Source organism: Eulemur rufifrons, chromosome 8 (genome assembly GCF_041146395.1).
Source record: "Eulemur rufifrons isolate Redbay chromosome 8, OSU_ERuf_1, whole genome shotgun sequence".
Taxonomy (NCBI): domain Eukaryota; kingdom Metazoa; phylum Chordata; class Mammalia; order Primates; family Lemuridae; genus Eulemur; species Eulemur rufifrons.
In genome coordinates, this window is record NC_090990.1 from 60,074,664 (window position 1) to 60,102,369 (window position 27,706).

Genomic DNA, 27,706 nt, shown 5'->3' on the forward strand with positions numbered 1-27,706 from the left:
CACCATTACCAGCATCTTCTTTAAGGCAGTTGTGACCAGTTGATAGAAGGGAAGGGTGGTTTTTACTAAAACTCATGAGGGAAACGATGCTCTTTCCCCTCCCCCCCCCCAGTTTGTTTCTGCAGTACCTATCAGGATGACTGGCATTTAATATATTGTCTTTAACGTGAATGAATGGAATGGAAGATGATGAGAGCTCAGATAAAGTTACTGCCCCCAAGTACCCCAGAGTAGAACTACAGGTACATGCCACCATGAACAGCTAATTTTTTTCATTCATTTAGAGATGGGGTCTCACTGTGTTGCCCAAGCTAGTCTTGAACTCCTGGCCTTAAGTGATCCTGTCGCCTCAGCCTCATCACAGGTGTGAGCCACTACACTCGGCCCCAAGTTTTGGTTTTTAATCTTCCCTGGTAAGATTAAGCTCACGAAAACAACAGAAAGAAGATGTTCACTGTGGAGCAGATGCTGCCATCAGTGTCCATGGCCACAGTAGAATTGAGCTGGGCCTCCCGGAGGCCCACAGTCTACTCTCAAACCAAAACAAAGCAAGTAGGCAGAAGCTGCAGCCCTGCTTTTGAAGTGCATCCTCTAGGGCTGCCCAACATCCCCTTCTGGGCATCCGCTAAAGGCCCAGCAATTCCACCCCTCCTCCCTCACACCCACTGTGATGTCGGTGAGCTCAGAGGGGACAGTCCTAGCCTTGAGGGTACTAGCTGCATCTGCTTGGTCTTCCCTGCATCTTCCTAAGACTGAGTCTTTAAAACCTGGTCTGTGAAAACTTCCACTGTTTGGTCTAGTCCTGCCCTGCAGAGCAACACAGAACATATCAGCTTTCTCTCCACCATCATAGCCATCCAAATATTTGAAGACATACACTCCTTTCCTGTGATTCACATCTTCATCCGATTAAAAACATCCAGTTTCTTCTGTTACTTTATAGGTGGTAAGCTCCTTGGGTGCTGCATTCTCATCTTTGTGTCCCCAGCACTTAAATAGAGTCTAGCTCGTATGGATTCTCCGTATTTGCTTATGGAATGAATGAATGAACTCTTGTCATCTCCCTCATGTCTCTTTGGACGCATGCCGCCAAACTATCTCCTAAAACAGATTGGCCAGAATTTTTTTTAATTTAAAGATTTATTTTCTTTTCATAAAAATAATACATCTTCATTCTAGAAAACATGTATCAACAACAACAACAAAATCCCCACCATCCCAATGTCTGGGGATGAACACTATTAACATTTTGATTTATACTTCTCTTAGTTTTTTTCCATGTGTCTATTTTTTAGATATACATTTTCATCAGAGCAAGATCATGCAATTTTAAAACCTACTTTTTGTTTTTAATAAAGTCTCATGGGCATCTTTCTCAGACAGTATATCTGAATATACTGTGTCATTTTTTAAAATTCTTTTCTAATTCAACCAAAACAGAAAAACAGTAAAATGCTCAGTCATAAGGGTTTCGTTTGATGAAATTTCACTAATTGAATACACCCGTCTTACCAAGCTGCAGATCAAGAAATTGAACATGACCAGCACCCCAAAAGCCTCCCTTGTGCCCCCTTTCAAATCACTGCTCCCTGCAAAGGTTACTGTAGACATTTTATAATTTTATATAAATGGAATTATACTGTATGTATTCTTTTGTGTCTGTCTCATTTTAATGATTGCAACCTATTTCTGTGTATTGCTATATTATAATTTATTCAGTTTCTTCCTATTGTCATGCATTATTTTTTCCAATATTTTGCTTTCATTAAAAATGCTGTTATGAATCTCTATGTAACTAAAGCAGTGATTTTTTTTCCCTTTAGGATAAACTCACAGATATGAAAACTTTTAAGACGTTTTACTTATATTGCCAAATTGCCCTTCAGAAAAGTTGTACCAATTTTATATTCCCATCACAATGTGTAAGACTTTCAGTTTCCACAGTGTGGTCCAGAAATGAACACAAAACCTCAGATGCAATCCAACTAACATATTCTACCACAAATGTTCCTACTTGTCTTAATATCCTCACTTCCTTTTGTTGTTGTTGTTGTTTTGTATTTGTACACAAATAGACTGCAAGCACAAATATTCTCCAAGCTCTCTGACAAAGTGTAGAATGACAGTGCCAGAAATGACCTTGAAACAACACCAAGCTTATTTTCAGATGAGACTACAGAAGCCCAAAAGGTGAGGTATCAGAACACACAGGTTGCCAATGAAAACCAAACTAGAAAATCACATCTAGGAAAAAAAGGTACAAAGAAGCCAAACAAAATGTGTATTTGGCAGTTATCTTTGGGGAGTGGGACTAGTGTTCTTTTACTTTTCTGAATCATCTAAATGTTCAATAAGGAGCATGTATTTCTTTCACGGGGGGTGGGGGGAGCAGTTATATCTTTAAAAGAAGGAAAAAATAGAAAGGAATGGATAGGTTTATACATTTCCTATAACATTCATTTAATACATGCCTAAAATCCTAGTGTGAAGTAGGCTACAATATAGGAATAAAAGATGGCTTAATATGTTTAAGAAGGATTTGGAAGAGGCAGAGCACTCTAGAACAATGAATTCCAAAACTTCAGAGACCCAAACAAGCAGAGCCTGACTGAAGCAACTTTTGGAAAGGTCTGGTCTATAGGTTTCAAAAAATAAATGTGCTTCCAGCTTTGGGTCTGGAAAAGGCCCTGGAGACCTATGAGTGAAAAAATCAAGGACAGGTGTTTTAATGGTGTTTTCTCATGGGCAGTTTGGAAATCCTGTCCCTGTCCTTGTTTGAAGATGGGGTTAGGGTGGAGATGGGGCGAGGGTGCTAGGAGCTGTAGGCGCTTACCCAGCGTCACGGGGTGGAAACGTTTGGGCGCCACCACCATGGTGCCTGCTGTTTGCTCTCACCTGAGACCTGAACTTATTGGTCTTCTGTCCATGTAAGAGCTAGAGTCTTGGCATTTAGTTTCTGAGTCTTGTCTCAATGAGACATTTTACATGTTTCACTGCAGCTGTAGTGAGTTTTAGCTGAATGAATTGCAAAATCAGACTGTTAGTTGTCAGAACAGAGATTAGATCACATCCCTGGAGTCTCCCGGCTAGTAAGTGGTGGGACCTGATAGGGTTGCCAGATTTAACAAATAAAAATACAGGTCCCCTAGTTGAATTTGAATTTTAGATAAACAATGACTTGGTGTTTAGTGAAAGTCTGTCTCATGCAGTGTGTAATTGGGCATCTTGTGTTTCCCCTGGCAGCCCTACGGGGCCATGATGACAGCCCGGCTTCCGGTGACCACTCCCAGTGACTGAGGACTGTGCAGGGCATTTCTGAACGCCAGGTCTGTCTGATTTCCAGAAAGAAGGGGCAGAAGGCCCCACTGCATATGAGAGGCTATAGAGCTTAGTGGTACCAGGGCACAGTTGGCCCTTGGCACAGTTTCTTCATCTGTTATAGGGATACAAATAGCACGAGCTTCAAATAGCTGTTGTAAGGATTAAATTAATTATTGCAAAAAACACATAAAACGGGTATTTATTAGATAAAATATCAAACCAAAAGCATCATGAACCAGAGACTTTTATCTGAATAGTCTACAATGACTTCTCAAACCTGTGTGGCCTCCGACCCACTCCACTCATGCAAAATAGGCCGCCATTCTCCTCCTCTGCTCTCTAGCTTGGTGCGGAGGAAACAAAACGTTCCCCTCATCTGCAAGAGAGAGGAATAGCCCTGCTTTTGATAAGGCATTGAGGATTTTTATTAACCATCATAACAATTTTTCATTCATGATAAACCATTATCTCAGCAGTATTACATTGTAAATATGAAAAGAAAGATCAACAGAGACTTCCTGCAGTGACTGTCAGGGAGTTCACAGCAAATTGCCTTCCTTAAATTATCTAGTCTAGAAGTCCCAAATCAGGCTAATCATCAGAACCACCTGGGGAATTTTTTAAGCAATTATCTTTATTATGAAAATATTTCAAACGTACAACAAAGCTGAAGGAATTTTACAGTGAGCACTTGTATACCCACCACCTAGATTCTACCACCGACATTTTACTGCAGGTTGAGTATCCCTAGTCCAAGAATCTGAAATCTGAAACGCTCCAAAATTGGAAACTTTTTGAGTACTGACATGATGCTCAAAGGAAACACTCATTGGAGCATTTTGGATTTTGGATTTTCAGATTAGGGATGCCCAGTTGGTAAGTATAATGCAAATATTCCAAAATTTTAGAAAATCCAAAATCTGAAACACTTCTGGTCCCAAGCATTTCAGACAAGGAAACTCATCTTGTCTATCTTGTTTTATCACACATCTGTCCTTCTATTCATCCAAAGTATGTCTTTTTTGCTTACATGTTTTAAAGTACATTGAGATATCTGTACACTTTCCCAGGGGAATTTTTTAAAACTATAAATTCCTAGGCCTCAGCCCAGAGATTTAGAGATGTATTAATTCAGGAATGTTCTCAAGCAGCTTTCCAGCTTCACTCTGGTAACCGTGCCGGTGGAGCCCCTATTATCTGGGACATTGCCAGTCTCATGGAAAAGAAACCTGGCCAACTACTTACTGGCTGTAAAAACTTCTGCCTAAAAGTGGTACACATCCACCTCTGCCCACATTTCATTGACCGAGGCAAGCACTTGGAACTCTTACATTCAAAAAGATGGGGACGAATAATCCTTCCACAGCACTATGGAAGAAAAGCTGAAAATTTTAGGAAGAGTAATCCAATCCAACACAGGAAACCACTCATCTAATCCAGCCTCGTCAGTTTACAGACAGAGAAGCTGGTACCCAAAGAGGCAAAGTGACTCTCCCACGGTCACTCGGCTAGTTTAAAGCAGGAGTGGTCTAGAACCTGGGTCTCCTAATTGCCTTCCTTGCCAGGTCCAGGGCTGCCGCTCTAAAGCTCACAGGTAGTTCACCATTCACTCAATTATCAAGTACCTGCTGTATACCAGGCAGTGATAAATAAAGCATAGTCCCTGCTATCGAGAAGTTCCCGGTCCCATTTAAAGTTTCTCTGTATAACCTTTAGCTGACCCTGGCATATTTCAATATATTTGCCCAATTACCTGAAGCAGTCAGTGCCTTTAAGAACTAATAGAGATATTGTCTTTGAGGATAAAAGTCTATTTTTCATAATTGTTTCAATAAAAGAGAGTCAGTTCCTAGCAGCAGCCCGCGGAAGCCCAGCGTGGTGATGCACTCCTCCCAGATGCAGAATGTCTAATGTGACTCACGCGCCCAGACCAGCTAACATGCTCCTGGGGCACAGTCAGTTCATGATGACGGCATCGTAGCTCTTCCAAAATAATCCAAAAGGAGTTATTGGTCATAAAAACTGAACCCAACATTGGGACCCAATTTCATTTAGGGAGAAAGAAATATTTCAAGAGGCAGAAATATGATAGATTTTTTAAACAAATCTGAAGATTATCTAGAAATAGGGTAGTCTGATTTGCAAAAGATATTTGATACCTTCACAAGCTACACCTGTGAAGACTATCCATCTTTGAAGACGTTAAAATAGTACCACAGTGTAAAAATATTGTGTCCAGTCTTTGTAAAATCATGGAATGGTAGAGCTAAAAGGACCTTTGAGCATCACTAGCACTAGCTGCTCATTTTACAGGTAACAATCATGGCACTTGTTGAGTGTTTCCCTTTGCCAGTTGCTGATCCAAGCAGTTGACGTGCATTGCTTCATTTTGTCCTCACGACCAACATGCATTGTGACCGTTTCCATTTTGTAATTGAAGAGGTTGAAGCTCAAAGCAGATAAGGGACTTGATCAAAGTCATCTAACCAGATGGAGAAAGGCCTGAGATGTGAACCTGGAACTCAAGGCCTTTGGTCCCATGTTTCTTTTATGTGAAAGGGAGTACAGCTGTGCCCTTTGTGAGCCCACAGGGCTCTAATTAACAACTGTCTGTGGGACTGTGCGGGGTTCTGTGGGGACGCTAATGTGAATTCTGCTCTCTCTGAGCTTCAGGCTGGCAAAGGAAGGGAGAGAGTGTGAGCAGACTGTAGGGGAAGAGAGAATGTGAAGATGTCTGTCAGTGGGGTTAAATGCTACTAAAGAGTCAAAGATATTAAAGACTAGAAACAATAATATTGCCAATTATGCAATCACTGTTGAATTTTAAAACACAGCTTGACAGAGTGATGAGTGTAAGAGTCTCCAGGAGAATAGGGAGTCAATAAACGAGGAGGAAATGGAAACAGGCAGTCTTAGGCTACTGAAAAAAAAAAGAGAAAGAATATAAGGATAACCAGAGGATGCAGAAAATGGTGGAAATATTTTCATTTGGATTGTTACCCTGATTAGAGGGAAGCAGCAGCATCATAGCTCACAGCAACCTCAAACTCCTTGGCCTCAAGCCCTCCTCCTGCCTCAGCCTCCTGAGTAGTGAGGACTACAGGTGCACACCACCATGCCTAGCTAATTTTTCTATTTTTTATAGAGATGGAGTCTGACTATGTTACTCAGGCTGCTCTGGAACTCCTGGCCTCAAGCAATCCTCCTGCCTTGGCCTCCCAAAGTGCTAGGATTACAGGCGTGAGCCACCACACCTGGCCTAATATATCTTAAGTACCAACAAGTGGTCTGGACATCTCTAAGTGATGGCGAGTCCCCAGACTCACTGATGGCTTTCGATTATGTTTGATTCAAACTTTGATGCGTCGGATGATGTAACTCAGGAAGAGCTAGAGAGCTGGGTAACCTCCGCTGTGAATAGCTTTTAGCAAGAACCAATTTTTTGACAGAGAGACGTGGCAAGAGACATTTTCAGTGAGATTTAGGAACAGGGGATAGATTCCAGAGACTTTTTCAAACGTAGACGTGATTGAGCTTGGCAACTGGCCAGGTGTGGAGATGGGGAGGAAGGAGAGCCACAAGTGACATGAGCAGACAGTTGGCTATTATTTCCCCTCATTTTGCAGATGAGGAAACTAAGATTCAGAGAAATTAAATGACTGGTCCAGAACTACATGACTAGTAAATGGCACAGCAGTCTTTATTGTCAGATCGTCTGCCCTGTGCCCTTCCTGACACATCACATTCCTCCACTCCCGCCATTCTCTGCAGAACACTTTCATGCGCCAAGTGACAGTACTGCAGGGACCAGGGCCAGCTTATGCCTTTTTCCCCACATTTCCCCTGCCAAGAGCAATTACCCTCCCCCGCCTGGGTGAGGGTGGTGTTTACAGGCCGCGCTCATGGAAACTATGGCATTGCTGCCGTGGCAGTTCACCCACCCATGCTCCCCGCTAGACTGTGACTTATCTGATGGAAAAGACCCAGTTCCGGGTCTTTTTATTCCCAGTGCTTAGGACAGTGTCAGACCCATACTAGCTGCCCAATAGAGGTTTTCCAAATGAAGAGCTGTATTAATTAGGCCTGATGTTTCATTCCAGGTTGCATCCTGCAGTTAACAGGATACAATAAAATGGCAACAAAAGTCATTATAACCAGCTCTGTGCTGCCATTACTATGTAAAACACTTACAAGTGTAATCAGAACTTAAGTGCAGGCATTTGTTTGTATTTGGGATCCAGCTAATTATCTACCTGCCATCTTTATTTGGGTTTTCTTACTGGGTCCAGAATGTGCTGCAAGGCACCAGCTTTGCCATTTCATTCTTTTTTTCCTGAGGCCAAGTACCTGCAACAGTTGCTTAAGAGACAGGCCCTTCTCTTGGAGAGCTCAGAGGATGAATGCGGGAGGTGTCTCACAGGAGAGGATTGCTCCCATAAATAAAAGGCAGACTGGAAGAGGTGACCCATGTGGGCATGCCGAGGTGATGCAGATTTCAGTCCCACCTTAGAGGACACCAGGTACTGCAGAGCATGCAGACGTCGGCTCCCGGGTCACAGTTCACCTGCCGTCTCTTCTCCCTTCCTTCTGAGGCAGCGCTGTGGGGACCCGTGGGTATCCTGAGCTGTATAAGTGGGTGCTCACAGTATCTGCAGTTTTCACAATATAGCATCTTTGGCCTCAGAGGGAAAATTCTGTAAACTACATTTGAGCTTGAGAAAAAAGATTTTTTTTGAAGTATTGACAGACCCCACTAAAATGGCATCTCATATCCCAGACTCTCTTTGTGAATCACACCATGTGATATTGGATATGGGTTTGTTCGGGGGGGGTTGAGCCTTAAGCCAGCAGGATGACAGTCAATGTGACAGCTCCTGTCTGCCATCAGTCATCTTGTCACCAGAGAACACAGCCCACTCATTATTCTGAGATGTGGTTGTGGTGCCTCAAAAGATTTTTTTCTATGTAACAAATTATCCTGGAGGGATATCAAGACCCCATTGTTTTTTATTTAAAAGTCATAAGTTAAGACCTCAAACACATGTCAGTGACAGTAAGTGAAAATTCATGTTTCCAGCAGCAGTTTCTGCACTTTCACTGCAGTGATAAAAATCACTTTGTTCTTCAGTTTGGAGCCAAGGGAAGAATCAAGCCATTGTGTAGATTACTTAAAATTCCACAGTGCCTGCAACATTTGGCCGAAGAATGCTAAGAATTTGCAGCTGTGGCTCCCAGGAAAGGGTTCTAACTGGGGCAGCGGCTGCTGTTTAACACACAGCTGTTGTTAATTTGAGCTGAAGATTTTTAATTGCCTTTGTGTCGAGATTTATTAAATAACATTTTAGAAGAACAAAAACTATAATAGTCATATTAGTAGGATGCTGAAGGAAGAAAATAACTGGAACACAGCATTTTTTGCCTTGTAAGCCAAGTCTGAAAATATCTTTTCCATGTGACTGGCTCCCAGCCATCCCAGGAAAAGAGTTTCTAGGTAAATCCAGCCACAGAAGCCTGGTGGCCTCTGCAGGAGCTCAGTCACTTGCTCCCCCTAGTCATTTATCTGGAAGCACTTCTTCCAGTGGCCTTCTCTTGTTCCCACACTCTCTGTTCCTGTTATGTCAGGAGACAGGCGCCATCGTGCTTAAAGCAAACATAGCATTAGCTGGCAACTGGCATTATGTTTTGCGAGCCTCTCTAATTGCTGTTTTCCCATTACACCTGGCCCATCCAGGACACTACTGTGAAGGGTCTGACCCCTCCCCGTTTGGCTTAGAGAAGCTGTATGGATCCGCAGAAGATAGAAAATGCAGACTTTTCCTGGATTTTCTGCCAAGGCAAAGAAGAGAGAATGAGCGGCCCTTCTACTAAAGAGGGACAACTACTGATATTGTTCCTTAAGAGGGAAGATACCAACTGCACAAAAAAAGGAGTTTGAGTATGAAGAAAGGCAAACCAAGAAAATTACAGAACGAGTTGTAAATTCTCATTACTGTACTTCTAATAAAATTTCAATCATGCTTTGCATTTTAATATTAAACATTCCCTTTTAACAGGAAAACTTGGATCCATCAGGCATTTCTGGAGCACTTGGTATGTGCAAGGTGCAGTTTGAGGTGCTGAGGGCACCAGACAGGCCTCCAGGGCAGACAGCTCGGAGACCCAGTGTAGGGCAGAGCACGCTGCTCACACCACCCGCTCCGACAGTTGAGGGTGAGAGGTCCAGTTCCTGCCAGAAGGGGGAAGCATCTGCCCTGGGCCTAAGGGATGAGGAGGCACTCGATAGTTAGAAAAGAGGATGAATGGGTAAAGAAAATGAGCTGGAAAATGGAGAATTATCCAGCCATAAAAAGAAGGAAAACCTGCCATTTGCAATGATGAACCTGGAGGATGTATGCTAATGGAAATAAGCCGGACACAGAAAGACGAATACTGCATGATCCCACTTACGTGTGGAATCTAAGAAAGTCTAAATCATAGAAGCAGGGAATAGAACAGTGGTTGCTGAGGGGAGCAGGGGAATAGGGAAATGTTAGTCAAAGGGAACAAACTTTCAGTTATACAATGAATGTGTTCTAGAGACCTAATGTGCAGCATGGTGACTGTAGTTAACAATACTGTATTGTATACTTGAATTAGCTAAGAGAATAGATGTTAAATGCACAAAAAAAAGGTAACTATGTGAGGTGTTAGATATGTTAACTAATTTGATTGTGGTAATTATTTCACTATATATATATATATATATATACATTGTATATATGTATCAAATCTTCATGCTTTACACCTTAAATTTATACAGTTTTGTCAGTCATACCTCAATAAAGCTGGGGCAGGGGAAGAACAAAATGAGGAGGAAAGAAGGGCCTTTCAAGCTCAGGAAAGGGAAGAGCACAAGCTTGGTAGTCTAGAACAGTCTGTGGTGTTGAGGGAACTGCACGTAGTGGGCAAGACAGTGATGGGGGAGGGTAGAAATAAAGGCGTTGGAGAATTATTAATAAAATAGGACTAGATTCTGGAGAGTTGAAATTCCACTGTCAGGAGTTTGGATTTTAGTCTAGGGGGCATGGGAAGCCACCAAATGCTGTGCAGCTGGGGAGTGACACATCTTTCAGGCACGTCCCCCTGCTGGCAGGTGTGTTGGACTCCAAAGCCTCACCCGTTCTCACATGCAGAGGTGGAGTGATTGCCACACGCCAGGCAGAGAGTGTGAGGACGTGAACTGTGGCCAGGTAAGTCTGGCCGCAGTGAGGGAGGGAGAAGAGAATACCTCTGAGGGTCAGAGCCTGGGCTTCAAAGCCTAAACTTGCTACTTACTAGCTATGCAGCCTAAAGCAACAGAGTTAACTTCTCTGTGCCTCTGCTTCCCGTCTGTAAAATGGGGATTATAACAGTGCCTGCCTCTTAAGTTCTTTCAAATTAATATTCATAAAATGCTTAGAACAGTGACTGGTGTAGTAACCAAAGGTTGGCTTTTCTTATTTTCATATGTAAAATCCTATGATTTAATAACTGGTTGAACTTGGAAGGCAAGTCAAAAATGTTATAGTCATCAAGGGCAGAATACAGTTAATAATAATGGCTAGGAAAAAAAAACAGAAAAATCATATTGAGAGACATTCTACAAAATAACCATCTAGAATCTTCAAAAGTGTCAAGGAAACCCAGAGGAACAGTTCCATGCTGAAGGAGACCAGAAGGACGTGACAACTAAAGGCAACATGTGATTCTGAACTTGATCCACTGGACTTTAGAAGACATTATTGAGTCAGTTGGGACAATTCAATTGAAATGTGAATGGGGGTCTGAGGATATAGTTATGAAGGACGACGCGCTTGTTTCCTTGTTTGCAGGAAATGACACTAAAATGTTCTAGAGTGATGAGACTTGAGATTAGCAACTTAGTCTCAAATGTTTCAGAAAGTTCTTTGTAGTCTGCTCACAACTCTTTTGTAAGTCTGTGACTATTTGAAAATAAAAACAATTTCTTTTTTAAATTAACAGCTAGCATGTGCTGAGCACTCACTCAGTACCAGGCACTGCAGCCAGTGCTTTGCTCAGGAGCAGGGTCAGTTCCCAGGAAACTTCTCCGACTCACGTCTCTGATGCAAAGGGAGAAATGTGCTTCTGCGGCAGCCGGGCTATTAGTCCCATTGTAACCGCTTGTAACCACTAGTTACAAGCGGTCTGCAAAAAGTAACTGTCTCTTCTTTGTCTAAACCACCCCCCTTGGATCGTAAGTTTCCCATTCTCATTTGTAGCCATCCCTCCCAGCACAGCTCCCAGTAGGCGGAGGTTTGGTGCATCCTAAGTGCTCACTACATGGTTGGTGAATGACGCACTGAGGTTTGCTCTCTGTGGCGACTACAGTCGAAAATGAGGCACCAGAATTGGGATGCATGTCTGATACTTGACTTCTTTTCAAGGTGGCCCTGGCTCTGGCAAAGGCACACAATGTGAGAAGCTGGCGGAAAAATATGGATTTACGCATCTCTCGACTGGTGAGCTCCTGCGTAATGAGCTGGCGTCAGAATCTGAAAGAAGCAAATTGATCAGAGACGTCATGGAACGCGGAGACCTGGTACCCTCAGTAAGCAACGCGGCCTGCCCCCCACACCTGCCTGCCCTGCCTGGGGAGACCTGTGGGACTGTGGTAATGAGTCTGAGCTGCTAGAACAAAGAAACCCAACCCAACGGGACTATAGCTGTGTTTTATTTCTCTCCTACGCGACAGTCCGGAGGCAGGCAGGGTTGGGCGGCCCAGCTCCCTTCTTCTGTCTTGTTGCTCTGGCAGCCCCTAAAGTGTTAGCCTATTTCACATTTCCCCCCAAATTCGTCCCCACTTTAGAATTTAAAAAACTTCAAGATAGTGGTGAGTGTGGTGCAGTAGAGCCTAGAATTAAAAACCCCCAGAAAACACAAAATAATGTTTTGGTCTGCTTCTGGAAGGTATGATAGCATTTTCTTGAAATTTGGTATCTTCCATATGTAATATAAGTAAAGGATATCCTTGTTTAATATCTTTTTATTTTCAAGTTACCATCCATCTCTGAGAATCTGGATGCCATGGGTATAAAAAAAATATTCATTCCTGCTGCACCTACAGGTCCTTTGCTAGGCTCTGTAATTAGGGCTTGCACAATACAATTCCTGTTCACTTACAGAGCTCTCTTCATCCTCTCTAGCCAGCTGCCTGGAAGCTGGAACAGCCCTCAGGAGAGGAAAACAGACTGTTGCTATCGCCTCTTCACTGGCCTCCCTGCACCCACGCTTTTCCCCCTGCAGCCTCTTCTTTTCACAGTAGCCAAAGTGATTACTTTAAACATTTACCAAATTGCATTATTCCTTTCCTCTGAAGGTTCCAATGGTTCCCCATGAACTTAGCATGAAATCCAGAGTCCTTCCCATGGCCCTGGCCTCCAGCTTCCTCTCCAGGGTTATCTCCCACCACTTGCACCTCATTCTGTCCCACCCAGCCACTGGCCTCCTCATTGTTCCTGCTTCAGAGCCTTTGCACTTGCTATTTCCTCAGCCTGAGTCCTCTTCCTTCATATAATCACATAGTTTTCTCTTTTACTTCATCCAGATCTCCACTTAAATGTCACATTTTATCAAAAAGGCCTTCCCTGAACCACCCTATCTAAAATAGCACCCCAGCATTCAGTATCTCTTTGCCCTGCTTTAATTTTGTGCCCATCAGTTATCTCCAGCTGACTCTTGATATACCTATTTGTTCGTCTATTGTCTGTCTTCCTTGTTAGAATATAAACTTCATGAGGAGTTAATTCATGATTATCCAGGCATAGGTTCTGACCATGTTTGTGATGCTGCATTCCCTAAACCCTTGCCAAAAGCCAGGGAGCCAGAGAACAGGGAATTCCTCCATTTTAGCAGCTGATTGCATTTTTCCTACACCCATTCCCAAACCTCCATGTGTCCCTCTTCCCTTATTTTCCATAAGCACTTGTTAAATCAAAATTTTTAACAGAGAAAGCATGTTGCTAGAAAATGCTACTGAAAGTCTTCCAAAGTAAATCGATATCACATTTTAGAAAATATTTACTGGAAAAGTAAACATCTACTGAAAGTCTTCCAAAGTCAATGGATATTAAATTTTATAAAATGTTTATTGGAAAAATAATTAACAATGAAATACATTTTGTTTTGTCTAGTTTTAAACCGCCATTATGCCTAATTCTTGGAGGGCTACCATATGAAATATGGCTGTCATATTTCATCCAACCTAAGGTGTCGTTATTTTAAGACACCTCCGTAAAATATAACTGCTAAGAATATACCAGTAAGAAAAAACACTAACAGTTAAACTATGACCCAGCACTGCTTGTAAGATACCTGACAATTTCATAGACATTAAAATGTCGGGGGCGGGGGGAGGTGAGATGAAATATGGCACATTGTCGTCTGCGGTTAATCTTACCTGGACCTTTCTCCCTCCCTCGGTGGGGTGACTGAGGGAGACCTGTGGTACTTCTGCTGTGGTGCTGGGGAAGCGTTCGGGTCCTGACCACTCTCCCTCTGCTCCAGGGCATCGTTCTGGAGCTCCTGAAGGAGGCCATGGTGGCCAGGCTCAGCGGCGCCAAGGGCTTCCTGATTGACGGCTATCCTCGGGAAGTGAGGCAAGGGAAAGAGTTCGGACGCAGGGTGAGCTGTTGTTATGGGGATCGTTCCAGAAGGAAAACAGGGGACATCATCGAAGTTGGGGGTTAAATTCAAAGGCTATCGCTTTCCCCACCACATTAATCAAAGCTTTTCAAGTGGCAGAAACTCAAACTAGCAAAAAAAAAAAAAAAAAAAAAGAAAGAAGGGCAGAGGGGTGGATTTATTGACCTACTAAAGCATCCAGTAGAGGTTCAGACTTGTTTGAATCTAGGTATTCAAATTTATTCATCACTTGTCTGATTCTCTTTATCTCTTGAATTTTACTTCCATTGTGTTGGCCTCATTTTCTTCCTGACCCAGGCTTACATGCTGCCATCTAAGTGACCTCACAGAAACACGTTTCTGTTCCCCAGTGGGTCCAGCAGAAGCCCCAGGGGTGTGCTCCCTTGTCCTGGGTTAGATCACAGCCCTGCCATCACTGAACCAATCACTGCGGCCAAGGGGCAGGGCAGGGAGTATGCTGTTTGGCCCAGCCTCAAGGCCAGGGCGGATGGGAAGGGAGGAGGGTACAGGCACCGCACCTGAACCACGCAGACTGAAAGCGGGAGGGAAAATTACCCCCAGAAAAGTAGGGCTGTCCTCACAAGATGGGGGAATGGATGCTGGACAGGCAGAATCGAAACTGCGCATCCCTTCATCCTCCCACCGTCCCAACCTCCCCAACCCCATCCTCTCCGAGAGAGGAGGGTGGGTCAGGGTCACTGAGGGGAGCAGCAGGAAATAAAATCCATTGAAGCTGCCCACGTATTGAACCCACTCGGGGCCAGATCCTGTGCTATACACTTTATACGTAGCACCTGCAATTTTACAAAGTCCATGCAAGAAGAGTACAATTGTCCCATTTATTAAACAGAGACTGACTCCAAAACCTATAAGAAATTCAAATCTTTAGAGATAGCTCTTTAAAAAAAAAAAAAAATCAGGCAACTCCCTGAACCGGAATAGGTCCAGAGAGGTTCCCTTGTAGAGATATCTCTTTAGATTAGTTTTGAAACATTTCATATACATTCTTTCACTTGATATTTTTTAAATAACCTTTTTAGATATACATATTGTTCTCATGTTAAAGGTGGTGAGTTAAGCCCAGAGAGGTTTAATGACTTGCCCGTGATCACACAGTTACTGGTAAGTGACAACTGCTGGTAGGACTAGGATTTTGGGGACCCATCTGCATCCACCTCTAGCAACATTGATTAAGGTGAATTGTGTTCTGTGTCTCCTGGGGTTTAGTTTGACCTCCTTCTGAGCCTCTGTTTCCTTTACCTTCCTCAGAAGTTAAATATCTAAATATTTAAAAGTCAACTGCTCCCCTTCCAGTACATTTCCTATGTGAAACCAGAGTCTAGGAAAAAATGCCCAGGGCTTGTTTGCAAGGGCGGGCCCTGGGCAGGCTCTGGCTGTCCCTTGGCTCCAGAGCCTCCATCGGCAAGGGGCGGGGGGGGGGGGCAGGGAGCAGTGCATTTGTGTAGCAGAGCCCTGTGGCTGTGGCAGTTCCAGAGAGTTCCTGCTGGGGGACACTCATGGACCAGAATTCTAATGAGCATCTTCCCATGAAACAAACCACTTCATGAGCACAAACCTCAATACAAATCAACTAGTTGTTTAAAAATGGAATTAGGAGGATTGTTCTACTCTTTCAAATTGTGGTAAAGTCTACATAACAAAATTTATTCTCTTAACCATTTTTACATGTACAGTTCAATGGCATTATTGTTGTGCGACCATCACCAACATTCATCTCCAAAACTCTTTTCATCTTGCTATCCTGAAATGCTGTACCCATTAAACAACTCCCCATTCCCCACTTTAGCCAGCCCCTGGCAACCACCGTTCTACTCTCTGCAAAATGTCCTCAAGCATGTCGGAATTTCTTTCCTTTTCCAGGTTGCATAACATTCTGCTGTATGTCTATATTACATTTTGTTTATCCATTAATCCATGGTAGAGACTTGGGTTGCTTCCACCTCTTGGCCATTGTGAATAATGCTGCTAGAAGCATGGATGCACAAACATCTCTTTGAGAGCCTGCTTTCAACTCTGTTGGGTATGTACCCATAAGTGAAATAGCTAGATCAGGTGGTAATTCTATTTTCAATTTTTTGAGGAACCACCATACTGTACATATACCTATATACTGCCAACCACAGTGGCCGCACCATTTTACATTCCTACCAACAATTCATGAGGATTCCAGTTTCTTCTCACCAAAACTTGTTATTTTCTGAGTTTTTTTTAATAGTAGCCACCCTAAAAGATAGGAGATGGTATCTCATTGTGCTTTGTTGGTGGTGGTGATAGAGACGGGGTCTCGCTATATTGCTCAGGCTGGTCTCAAAACCCTGGCCTTGAGCAATCCTCCTGCCTCAGCCTCCCAAAGTGCTGGGATTACAGGTGAGAGCCACTATGCCTGGCCTTCTTTGTGGTTCCAATTTGTTTTTCCCTAGTGATTAGTGATGTTGAGCATCTTTTCAAAAAATGTGCTTTTTAGTCAATTGTATATCTTTTTTGGAGAAATGTCTATTCAAGTCCTTTACCCATTTTTTAATCAAGTTGTTTTTGTTGTTGAGCTGTAGGAGTTCTTTATATATTCTGGATGTTAACTGCTTATCAAATAGACGATTTGCAGATATTTTTTCCCATTCCACATGTTGCTTTCTCACTATTTTGATCACATCCTTTGATGCACAGAAGTTTTTAATTTCAATGTAGTCCATTTATCTATTTATACTTTTGTTGCCTGTGCTTTTGGTGTCATGTCCAAGAAATCATTTCCAAATCAGTGTCATTTAACGTTCAACAGGCTACAGGGCAGTGAGCACGCTACTAGGGGATTTCCCACTTTCCTTGCCAGTGAACTTAGGGTCAGAAGAGCCCCGAGAGGGCCGCCAGGAAAGTCAGGACAGGTCCTGAACTTGCTGGGAAGTGCTGGAAATAGAAGTATTTTGTTTGTTTGTTTGTTTTGCTTTTACTGCTCTCAGAGGTAGTAGACTATTCTTTTAAAACCCTCAATGGTCAAGAATAAGATGTATAGTAAATAAATATGGGCTTTTCTCTCTCTCTCTCTTGCTCTCTGTCTCTCTTTTCTTTCTTTTTTTTTAGGGGGGCAGTCAACTACTGGGTGCCAACAAAAACAAAATTAAATTATAATCCTTATTCTTCCTTTGGGGCTTTTTATAAACGGGGTCTGAAGGCAAATCCCAGAACTTAGGCCTATGGGGTTCCACACCGTTTTGAGCAATTCTAGCTCTATTGGGATCCACACAAGAGCCTCCCAAGGTAACATCTTTAAAAATATGTCACACTTGTGCACTGAAATCGGAAAATCTGGGTTTTCACCTCTGCTGTATATTAGGGTGGCCCTGGGCAAGTCACTCAACTTCAGATTCCACCTCTGTAAAATGGAGATGATAATTCATACCACCAACCCTTATTTAAAGAGTTTTGTGTGGGCTGGGCACAGTGGCTCATGCCTATAATCCTAGCACTTTGGGAGGCTGAGGCAGAATGATTGCTTGAGGCCAGGATTTTGAGACCAGCCTGGGCAACATAGCAAGACCCTAACTCTATAAAAAAATAAAATAAAGGGTTTTGTGAAAATCAAATGACATCACATATATAAATACGCTTTCTAAGCTATAAAAGCCTATAAAATATTACCTAGGTTAGGGTCACTTTTTTTTTTTTTTTTTTTTTTTTTTTTTGAGAGGTTCTTGCCATGTTGCCCAGACTGGCTTCAAACTCCTGGGCTCAAGAAATCCTCCCAAGTAGGTGGGACTACAGGCATGCACCACCATGCCTGGCTAGGGTCACTTATGTTATAATCACACTTCATACAAACCTCTAAAATCCCTGCTCCCTCACTCCTTTCTCCTTTGTTTATAACCTAGTTAGGGTAAGCTCAGGGCTCTATGCGGGCCAGTCTATCCCCTGATCTTTGGGTAAGTATGAACAGAAATGATCCATGTGATCTTTCCTAAAGTAAAGCAAAACTTCCTCTCCCACTGTGATCCTCATTCAGACAGGTTTTAGAATGTGGCAGAGAAGAAACCTAATTAGAACTGAGGAGCGAGAAAGAGTCACCAATATGGTGACTGGACAGTTTCAACTGTTGCTAAAATTCATGATGCCAATTCAGAAAATATACCAGGGCCCCATTTCATTACTGAACCTACAACCCTTAAGTGAGAAGTTTAGACATCTACAAGGACAGTCTTTTACATGCTGCTGGGTGAGGCTTACAGAGACCAAGAGTCTTTGTTCTTACGTATAGTAACTTTAGAGGATTCTAATATCAATTAAGTAGGTGTGCAAGAGAACATATCCAGCCCTCCAAAATGAGCACCTTCTTTAAATCTGACCAGAAGAATAAAGATGCTAAAAACACAGAATGAGCTACCATTGACTCATCTATCCCCTGCAGGGACCCTGTCATTTGTATAGTCTCCTCCAAATTATAGGCAAGAAATTAATTCAAAATTTGGCAAAGACAGATAAGGACATCCAAGTTGCCCCAGAAATTCAGAGTAATCAGCTTGGTTGAAAGCATAGTGTTTCTTGTGTGTGTATCAGGCCTGCAACTCCGTTTGAAGCCCATTCAAGCCTGTGAGAGGCTTTAGCCAGCCTACAGGAATCTCACCAACCTTTCTGTGTCACAGAGGTTGGTATGCCTGATGCACGGGACTAACCTGTTGCCTTAAAAAATCCAGTTCAGTTAGTTAGGCTGACACTTTTGCATACCTATGACTGAGTTCTCTGAGATGTAAGGTCCTTTGAGGATTTACTTGGCTACTGTGTATGACTTCACTAAAAATCAAACACAAACTAATGTCCACTACTTAGGGGTAAGTCTGTGTGTGGTTTCCCTATTACCTTCCTATCTTCTATTCCCAAGGCTGGTTTTCCGCCCCCCCCCCCCCCCATTGAATTAATGATCTGTGCCTTCAGTATCCAGCATGGTATATTGGGAAAGGGGAGGAGGTGTGTGTGCACATAGGTGTGTGTGACCAGGGCAGAAGGAATACGAGGGAGGAGTCAGTGTTTCTGATCACCATCTCCATCCCCTGTCCCAGTTGAGATCCCCTGGTTAGAGTGACTCTGGCGTAAACAGGCCGGGATTCAGAGCCTGGCTTTGTAACTCACCACTGGCAGGCAAGTCATTTAACTTTGCAGATCTCAATTTCCTCTCCTATAAAATGTAGGTTGCAAATACCTAACTCAGTGATTGTTGGCAAGTTTGGATGGGATCCTTGAAAAGTGCTTTTATACATTTCTAAGCCTACATACGGTGTTCAATAAATGGTTACAGTTTTTTAATGTACATTTTTTGACTTTACAAATAAAAGTTATATAATATGAAGCAATCCACAAAAGTATAAAACAAATACTAAACACCCAGAGATAATACCTACTCAAACATTTCAAAAATTTCTAGGTAATCTCACAGAGGTTTGAGACTTGCCAAACAACAAGAAAAATTTAAGTATTAAAACAAGTGGCTCAAGTCGCATCCAGATGGAATGACTGCTTGGTAGCTTTTTATGCAGGAAGAGAGCACTGATTCTGGGAGACAGAGGTTGGAGCAGACCCCACAGTTCTGGCACAAGGAGATAGCGTGGTGGAGCAGCTTCTCTAGTACGTTGTGAATAATCGCCTCGGGATCTTGTTAAAATGCAGACTCCAATTCAGTGGGTCAGGTTGTGCCTGGGACTCTGCATTTCTTTTTTCTTTTGGGACAGAGTCTTGCTCTGTCACCCTGTTACCACAGCTCATTGCAGCCTCAAACTCCTGGGCTTAAGTGATCCTCCTGCCTCAGCCTCCCAAGTAGCTGGGACTACAAGCACGCGTCACCATGCCTGGCTAATTTTTTCCAGTTTTAGTAGACATGGAACAGGGGTCTCGCTCTTGCTCAGGTTGGTCTCGAACTCCTTACCTCAAGCAATCTTCCCGCCTCGGCCTCCCAGAGACTGCATTTCTAATAAGCTCCCAAATGATATGCTGCTGGTCCAGGGGCCACACTCCGGGAACCTGTGGGGAAGACAGAGCTACCTGTCTGCCCACACTTATTTTGGTCCAGAGGTTCATCTGTAATGCTTCCAGCTCCTGCTCAAATACACATAATCTCTGTTTGTTCCCGAATGAGTCACTGAATTACCTTTCCTGTCCCCACAAGTGGCCTGAAAAATGACCCCCCAATTGGAAAAATCACCTGGCCACCTCATGCAGCCCTAACCCAAAACTGTTTCAGGAAGCAGAACTCGGACTGAACATTACGCTGCCTCCCAAGCTCGCCCTCTGCTGGTCAACAAGTGTCATTTTCTCCTTAACCCTTACTCAGCCTTTCTTGCTGCAAAATTCTCATTTTTTTCTTCCAATTCATACTCTCAGAAAAGTTGCATGACATATTCTAGAGGTTTATTTCACTCTTCTAGATTTTGGGGAATTTTTCCCATGTTGTTCCTTAAAGTACATCCCTCAAATGTTTGATCAACACTTTCTGGCAACCGTTTCTGTGTGTTGCCTAAAGGTTCTCTCACCTCTGTTCTCATCCCATCCACGAACTTCCACAGTGGGTGGAGCCCTTTCCTCGTGGTCTGAATGGCTAGGTCAGGCGTGGGTAATGGCTTCTTTTGATCCAGGGTTGGAGTTGATAGCAGAGGCAGAGTTGATGTGCCCCAGGGACACCAGAGTCAAAAAAAACAGCTCAGAGCAGGATGCAGAGATGAGGAAATTCATGTCACAGATCATATCAGCATCATTCACTCTTTAAAACATATCTTAATCACCTACTGTGTGCAAGACTTGGGACCAGGGACAGAGGATTCCTAATCCCTGCAAACAGAACATAGCCCAGTAGCGCAAAGAAGCATAACAGTGAATACTGATTGTTTGCTACATGCCAAGAAGCATACTTGCATTACCTCATTTAGTTTTATTTAATCTTCACAGAACTATAATCATCTCATTGTACAAATGAGAAAATTGAGGTGCACAGAAGTTGGGTGACACTTTTAGTTAATGATGAAGTCAGTTTAAAAGACGATTTGTAAGCCAGCATGGTGGCATGTACCTTTTGTCCCAACTACTTGGGAGGCTGAGGCAAGAGGATGGCTTGAGCCCAGGGGTTCAAGGCTGAAGTGTGCCGTGATCGCTCCTGTGAATGGTCACTGCACTCCCGCGTGGGCAACATAGTGAGACTGTCTCTAAAAAATAAAAATACATTTTAAAAAAATCTAAAAAAGGACAATTTGTTATTATCTCTCATGGTTCTGGAGGTTGATGGGCTCACCTGGCTGGTTCTCACTCGGGGCCCCTTACCGGGTTGCAGTCTGACAGTGGCTAAGTCTGGGCACACCGTCTAGAGCCGGGGCTGGGGTGTATTAAATCACCTGGGGGCTGGTCGGCCATCTCTGTCCACACGGCCTGTCCACGTGGCTAGCTTGGGCTTCCTGGCTGCTTGGCAGTCGCAGGGCAGTTGGACACCATAGAGGATAGCTGGCTTCCCCCACAGCAAGTGTTCCACAAAACAAGGCAGAAACTGCAAAATTTCTTATGACCTAGCCCCTAAAAGCGTGTGGCAGCATTACTGGAACAGTCTGTTGGTCAAAAGTTAAACAGTGACAGGTCAGTTCAGCTTCAAGGGGGTGGAGGGAAGGGCTCTGCGTCTGAGTGGGGGAGTAGTTTACACGTAAAGTGAGGTAAGGAATTGGTGAAGTCCCTCTTGGAGACAAGTCATCACACCAGGATCTGACCCTAAGCGGCCTGACTCCAACCTCTGTGTGCTCCGCTCGCCCCACATAACACAGCCACTGCCCACAACGATGGCTGGTATAAGGTATCATGGTGGCACTAAGGAGAAGTGGTTAGCTCTGCCGCAGTAGGTCAGGGAAGGCTTCACGTAGGAGGAAACACCACACACACACACCCCTCCCCTCCCCTTAGTGTGGAGGACAGGTTGTGGCTGCACTGGGTGGCATGTAATCCCCACGTCATGTGAGGTGATTGGAAAGATGGGGGCTCCGAGGCAGCCTGTAGAAACGAGGAGCCTGGAGTCCAGTTCCAGCTGTGTCGCGATGTAGCCCTGGGACCTTGAGTGGAACCAGAAGGCCAAGAAAGGAAAGAACTAGAGGCCCCAGGCCTCTCCAGAAGGTCAACAGAGTGACATTTCTGACCGTGTTGTGCTCCACTCCTCCCACCCCCAGATTGGAGACCCACACCTGGTGATCTGCATGGACTGCTCGGCAGACACCATGACCAACCGCCTTCTCCAAAGGAGCCAGAGCAGCCCGCACGCAGACGACACGACCAAGACCATCGCCAAGCGCCTGGAAGCCTACTACCGCGCGTCCATCCCGGTGATCACCTACTATGAGACGAAAACACAGCTACAGAAGGCAAGTCATTCCACTGCCCCCTCTAAATGAGCCACCCTCTCCTCCCCCCCAAGAAACAGAAAAAGCTGGGAAAGTTTGGTTAAGGGATCTGGGAGTTAGGGCTGCATGCAGCTGCAGAATTGGGGCCAAAATGAGTCCCTTTCTCACTTTACTTTTGTCTCCATCAAAATTAAATATTTGTCATCATATTGACCATAAAAAAGTTGGTCATATAATTTTCACAGGTGCCATCATAGCTGCTGAAAACAACTCATTTTTCCAAAAGAGGGAGAGGGAGAGGGAGGGAGGGAGGGAGGCATGGATGAGACGGACTTTCTGGGTGATCTCTAGGACGTCAGTTGAACAGGATCTGAAAGGTTTCTCCTGGACCTCAGGTTCAATGACTTTGAACTTCGAGAGTTTTGCAGAATTCACAATTGGCACTTGGCTCCTTTGTCTTAATTTCTTGCAATAACTAATGTTTGGGGGAGAAGCCAGCTCCTTTGTCTTAATTTCTTGCAATAACTAATGTTTTGGGGAGAAGCCACATACATATGGGGCCAGGAGAGCAGGTAATGAGGGGAAACAATGAAGATACTGTGGGGAAATGGGTAGTATCAACTTCATGGTCATGAGCTGTATGCTGAGCCACCATTAATTTCATGAATTTGGGAAAACTACCCAATCCCCATTCTTCCACCCATTCCATCAGCATATATCAGACACCTGTGGTCCATCCATTGCCCTAGTAGCTTGGATGCAGATAAGATTCTTCCATCCCTGCAGAGCTCAGGGCCTAGTAAGGGAGACAGACAAACATGCGGTGGCAACATGCAGTCAAAGCAGGCGCAGAGTGGCTTGTGAGGGCTCTTTCATCCAGTCCAAGGGGAGAGGCGAGGTATCCAGGAAGGCTGAGTCTCTGGGTGGGGGTGCTGAGTGCAGCAGGGCCGCCCACACTGAGGAAGCAGGCCAGGAGGGGTGACTGGCTCAGCCTGGCTGTGACATGAAGGGAAAGAGGGACAGGACGTGGGGAAGGAGAGGCCAGCGGGGGCTTGGTCAAGATGAACCTTAGGCAGGAGCAAATAATTGTCCTGTGAGTTGTGGGAACTCCTGAAGGGGACAGACAAAACCATCATTTAAGCAGTCGTAGGCGGCCAGCTGATTTAACTAAGGCTGGAACCAGTTAAGCTCTAGACCTCACTTCTGTTTCCATAGACACTGCCTGACCACATGGCTGGTTCTTTGAAACTTTTCTGCTTCCTGAGGGCTGCCCGATTCAAGAATTGTGAATAAAAGCCACTTAAGATCTTTAAACTAAATTTGTTGTAATTTGGTCTTTTTGACACCACTTACTTAGAAAGTTCTAAGGAACCTTCTAAGGAAGGTTTTGATTAGAAAGCTCACTCCAGCAGCCTTGGGGGAATGGACCCAAGAAGGGGAGTCTAGAGACCACTGGGAGGCTGGGACAGCATCCAGGAACAAAGTCCCGAGGACCCAAACCAGAATGGGGAGAGTGGGGCTCTGCCTCTTGCCGTTTACAGGATAGGAGGCATCATCTGTAAATAACAGACTTGTCTCCAAGGCAACTAGATTGTCAATTCCTTGGGGAAAACCACTGATAATGAATTATTATCTTCTAACCCCTTTAATAGTCCATTTTCCAGAACCCTAAAAAGCCCTGGGTACAGAAGCCTGAAAGGTGCCTCTCCACTTAACTCAGGGATGTCACATATATGGCATGAGAGCCGTCATCTCCACCCTCCACATCCATGGCAGCCATTGCTCATTCATCCCGCCCCCTTCCTGCAGCACCCAGCTGTGGCCTGAGAGTGCTTCTTAGCACAGCACTTTGGGCAGCTGCTACCACTTAATAGGACTCGATGTGCAAGATAAAACCTATTTGCTGTGCTTCATGTAACCTCTGGCTGCCTCACAAAGACTTAAATCTTTAAAAACAAAGAAAAAGTGCATTATATAAGAGCAAGATCTTACGAATTCAGGGTCACAAAGGTCTTTCCAAGATTATAGTCGGTGATTTCCACCTTTTGTGCAGCCTAGAACATACACAGAAATTATCCAGGTAGGAGTTTCTTCCACTTTTAAGATTTATAAAGGTGGGAAAATCCCTAAGTAATTCTGGATTTAACCACCTTTGCAGTCAGAAAATCCCTTTTATCTTTCGCTTGTATTATTCCAATCTGAATTCTACAAACTCACAAACAATTGGCAAATGGATATAGAGCTAACAGCATTCTCAGGTAAATCTGATTTCTAGAATCTTCCTTAGAACTTTCTAAGTGGTGTCAAAAAGATAAAATTACAACAAATTTAGTGTAAAGATGTTAAGTGGCTTTTATTCACAATTCTTGAATCGGGCAGCCCTCAGGAAGCAGAAAAGTTTCAAAGAACCAGCCACGTGGTCAGGCAGTGTCTATGGATGGAAACAGAAGTGAGGTCTAGAGCTTAATTGGTTCCAGCCTTATTTGAATCAGCTGGCCGCCTACGACTGCCTAAAGCTCAGCTGCTGTAACTACCCGAAACTCAGCCATCTGCTACATGAGTATACGCCCAAGTTACTTAGTTAATTAGTTTCATTTAGCATGAAAGACTCCATATTGGTTTGGTCTGTTGGGCCCAGTACAGGGGCCTCGTCCAAATCAATAGCCTCCTACCAATTTTATTTAGTAGTAGGAAAAGAAGGTTCCAGTGTTCTTTGGCTCATCTCTCCAGCTTCCCCTGCATTTTGGAGATGCTGGCAGCTGGGTCCATGGTGAGGTAACACTTAATGATCCACATCAAAAATATTTAAAACCACTCCAGCCTGGCTGGCAGAGCAGCGTGGGCTTGGGCCCTCGGGACACCCACAGGGCCTCTGGGGGAGACTGCTTGTCCACTTCCTCTGCCCAGGGCTGTCTGCCACCCACACAGCTGCAAAGACAAACAAGCCCCACACACCTACTGTGGAGACGGCCCATGCCGGGCCCAGGAAACTGAGAATTGCCTGCTTGTACCTGTGGGGTTTGCCAGCAGCTGGGGCGATGGAGGGGGACTGGGGGAGAAGCAGGGGAGGGCCGGCGATTGCTGCCGCTGGAGAAGAGAGCCCCTGTCCCCCTGTGTTGTCTGGCTCTGGGCTTGTGCCCAGTCGTCTTGCATCAGCTTAATCTCCCTGTGGTTTCCAAGTAACAGCTTGTGTCTTGTTCCTGTGCAGCTCTTGGGACTCTTGCCCCTCCTCCCTGCCTCACTGGTTCACGGAGCCCAAGACAGGGCTGCTCACCCAGGTGGGCTTCTGGGCCAGTTAAGGAGCTGTCTAAAAACCAGGTGGGGGTGGTGGATGCACTATCAAGAAAACAAGTGAGACAAATCAGCAGCTGAGTGAGATTTATTTAGGAATTAGACCCCAGGGTGAAATGGTCCACAGGCACCTCCATCAGGCCTCTGCCCCGCAGTGTGGAACTGTCAGCTGACGCCACCCTCCCTCCCCACCAGCCTCCATGACAGCCCTTTTGGCCACCAGCTGGCCAAAGAAAGTGCAATGAGATTTCAAACAAGGTTAATTTAAAAGGCAAAGCAGAATTTACACAGCCATTGCAATATTCTTTGTGTCCTCACTATGCCATCCTTATACAATAAAGTTAGAACTACGCATACACTCAAGGGATAGAAGTGTATGTGACACAAATATCCCATGACTTTCTGTTTTCCTCCGTCTCATAAAGCAAAGCTTTGCCTTGCACATGAGCAAGCATTAGAGAACTTTGCTCCACCCTATCTCGTTCCTCCGTGCACCTGGGGCAGATGCCATTAATCAGCCTCAGCACCTCCTACCCCGTCTGGACGCCGCCTCGGCAGCTTTCTTAAGCCGGCAGTCGGGCAGTGACGCCCAACTGGCTAGGCTCGCCCACGGGAGGAAGTCTGCTTTCACCTTGAGTGAGAGTGCTTCCATTGGAATAAATTATTGAAATGCAGCATTTGGGGATGAAAAGCACAATCCCCAGCCAAAGAGGCCCTTGTGAAGATCCTGGCCTGGGCGTCAGAAAGCCCCGGGCACAACTTGGAAGACTTTGGTGAGTCATCACACTGCCAGGCGGTCCCACCGCTGGAGTGTTTCCCCCAAATCCGTTTGCTGGAATTTGTAAAACATGATGGTGACAATAGGTGCTGTTGACCCGGACTCTTTGGTTGTAGGTAACAGGTTCCAACTCCAGTTGGGCTAACCTGAAACCTAGAGCTTAGCTCTAAGGTTGTGTGACTCCAGGCTGAAACACAGCAGGCCCCTGAGGGCTGTGGGACCAGGCCCTGGAAAGCTCCCCGCTGCTTCTCACTCATGCCTGCTCCTTGTTTCTAGGCCAGGTGACTCTCTCTCTGGCCCAGAAGCCAGCATATGGCCCCCAACACCTTCCACCTTCACATGTTCCCACAGTCTCTGACTCGCAGCTCCAAATTCCGGAGAGTTCCGGTTGGCCTTGTCCGCTCAGGGTCTCCCTGGGCCTGTTAGCTATGCACAGGCAAGCGGGGTCACGTGGGCTCTTTCATTTGTTCTGTGACAACTATTTTATTGAGCGCATACGATGTGCCAGATACGATTCTTGGTGCTGGGGACGCAGCAGTAAACAAGACAGACACAGCCCCTCAGTGAAAAGAGAAAAACAGTGGACAAGAAAATAAAACAGCTGCTAATGAGCTCTAAGGATAAAACAGAGTTGCTGTGGGGAGGTGCTGGGGGGCTGTTTGCAAAGTCTCTCTGAGGAGCTAACATTTAAGACCTGACTGGTATGAACATGGGTCCCTGGGACTCTTCCCCGTGATGGGGGTGGGGGACAAGGAATTCCCAGAAGAGAAGGGCTCATTGTGAACTTAGACAAACCACAGAAATACCTACCTCAAGTGGCATTTACAGAATTGTATAAATTGATATTTAAAGCCTCTTTTTCTCTAAGTATACAAGTAACTACAAATTGTTTAAAAAAAGAAACTAGGAAATCTAAGAGTATAAAGATTAAAAATAAAAATTATCCAGAATTCTACCCAAAGATCACAAATGAACATTTTGATATATTTTCTTACATTTGTTTTTCTCCTTTTTACATATATTTAGCTCATGGCATAATTAGGCCAGAAACACCCCAGGGCACAGACGAAGAGGGCTTGTAATAGATTATGTCTGTCCCTGTGTTATTTACTACTATAAACTGATTTAAAAAATAAAAAGGCCAGTGATTCATTAAACATGAACTTTGCAGATGAAAAACATCAAGTTCCTTGGCAACTCTGCTTTTGTAAAGGAGAAATAAGCTTTTTTGCTCAGCAATTCTGCTGCTGCAGTGTCTCAACTTCATAAG

General features: G+C 44.4%; 1 protein-coding gene across 1 annotated transcript in view; it reads left to right on the plus strand.

The window, feature by feature from the left end:
• Window positions 1-27,706, plus strand: part of AK5 (adenylate kinase 5) — a 250,772-nt gene that overhangs the window by 207,711 nt on the left and 15,355 nt on the right. Inside the window, exons 11-13 of the mRNA XM_069478103.1 lie at window positions 11,745-11,908; window positions 13,864-13,980; window positions 22,197-22,388. Of these exons, the coding sequence (XP_069334204.1) occupies window positions 11,745-11,908; window positions 13,864-13,980; window positions 22,197-22,388 (473 nt within the window). The remainder of the gene's footprint in view (window positions 1-11,744; window positions 11,909-13,863; window positions 13,981-22,196; window positions 22,389-27,706) is intronic.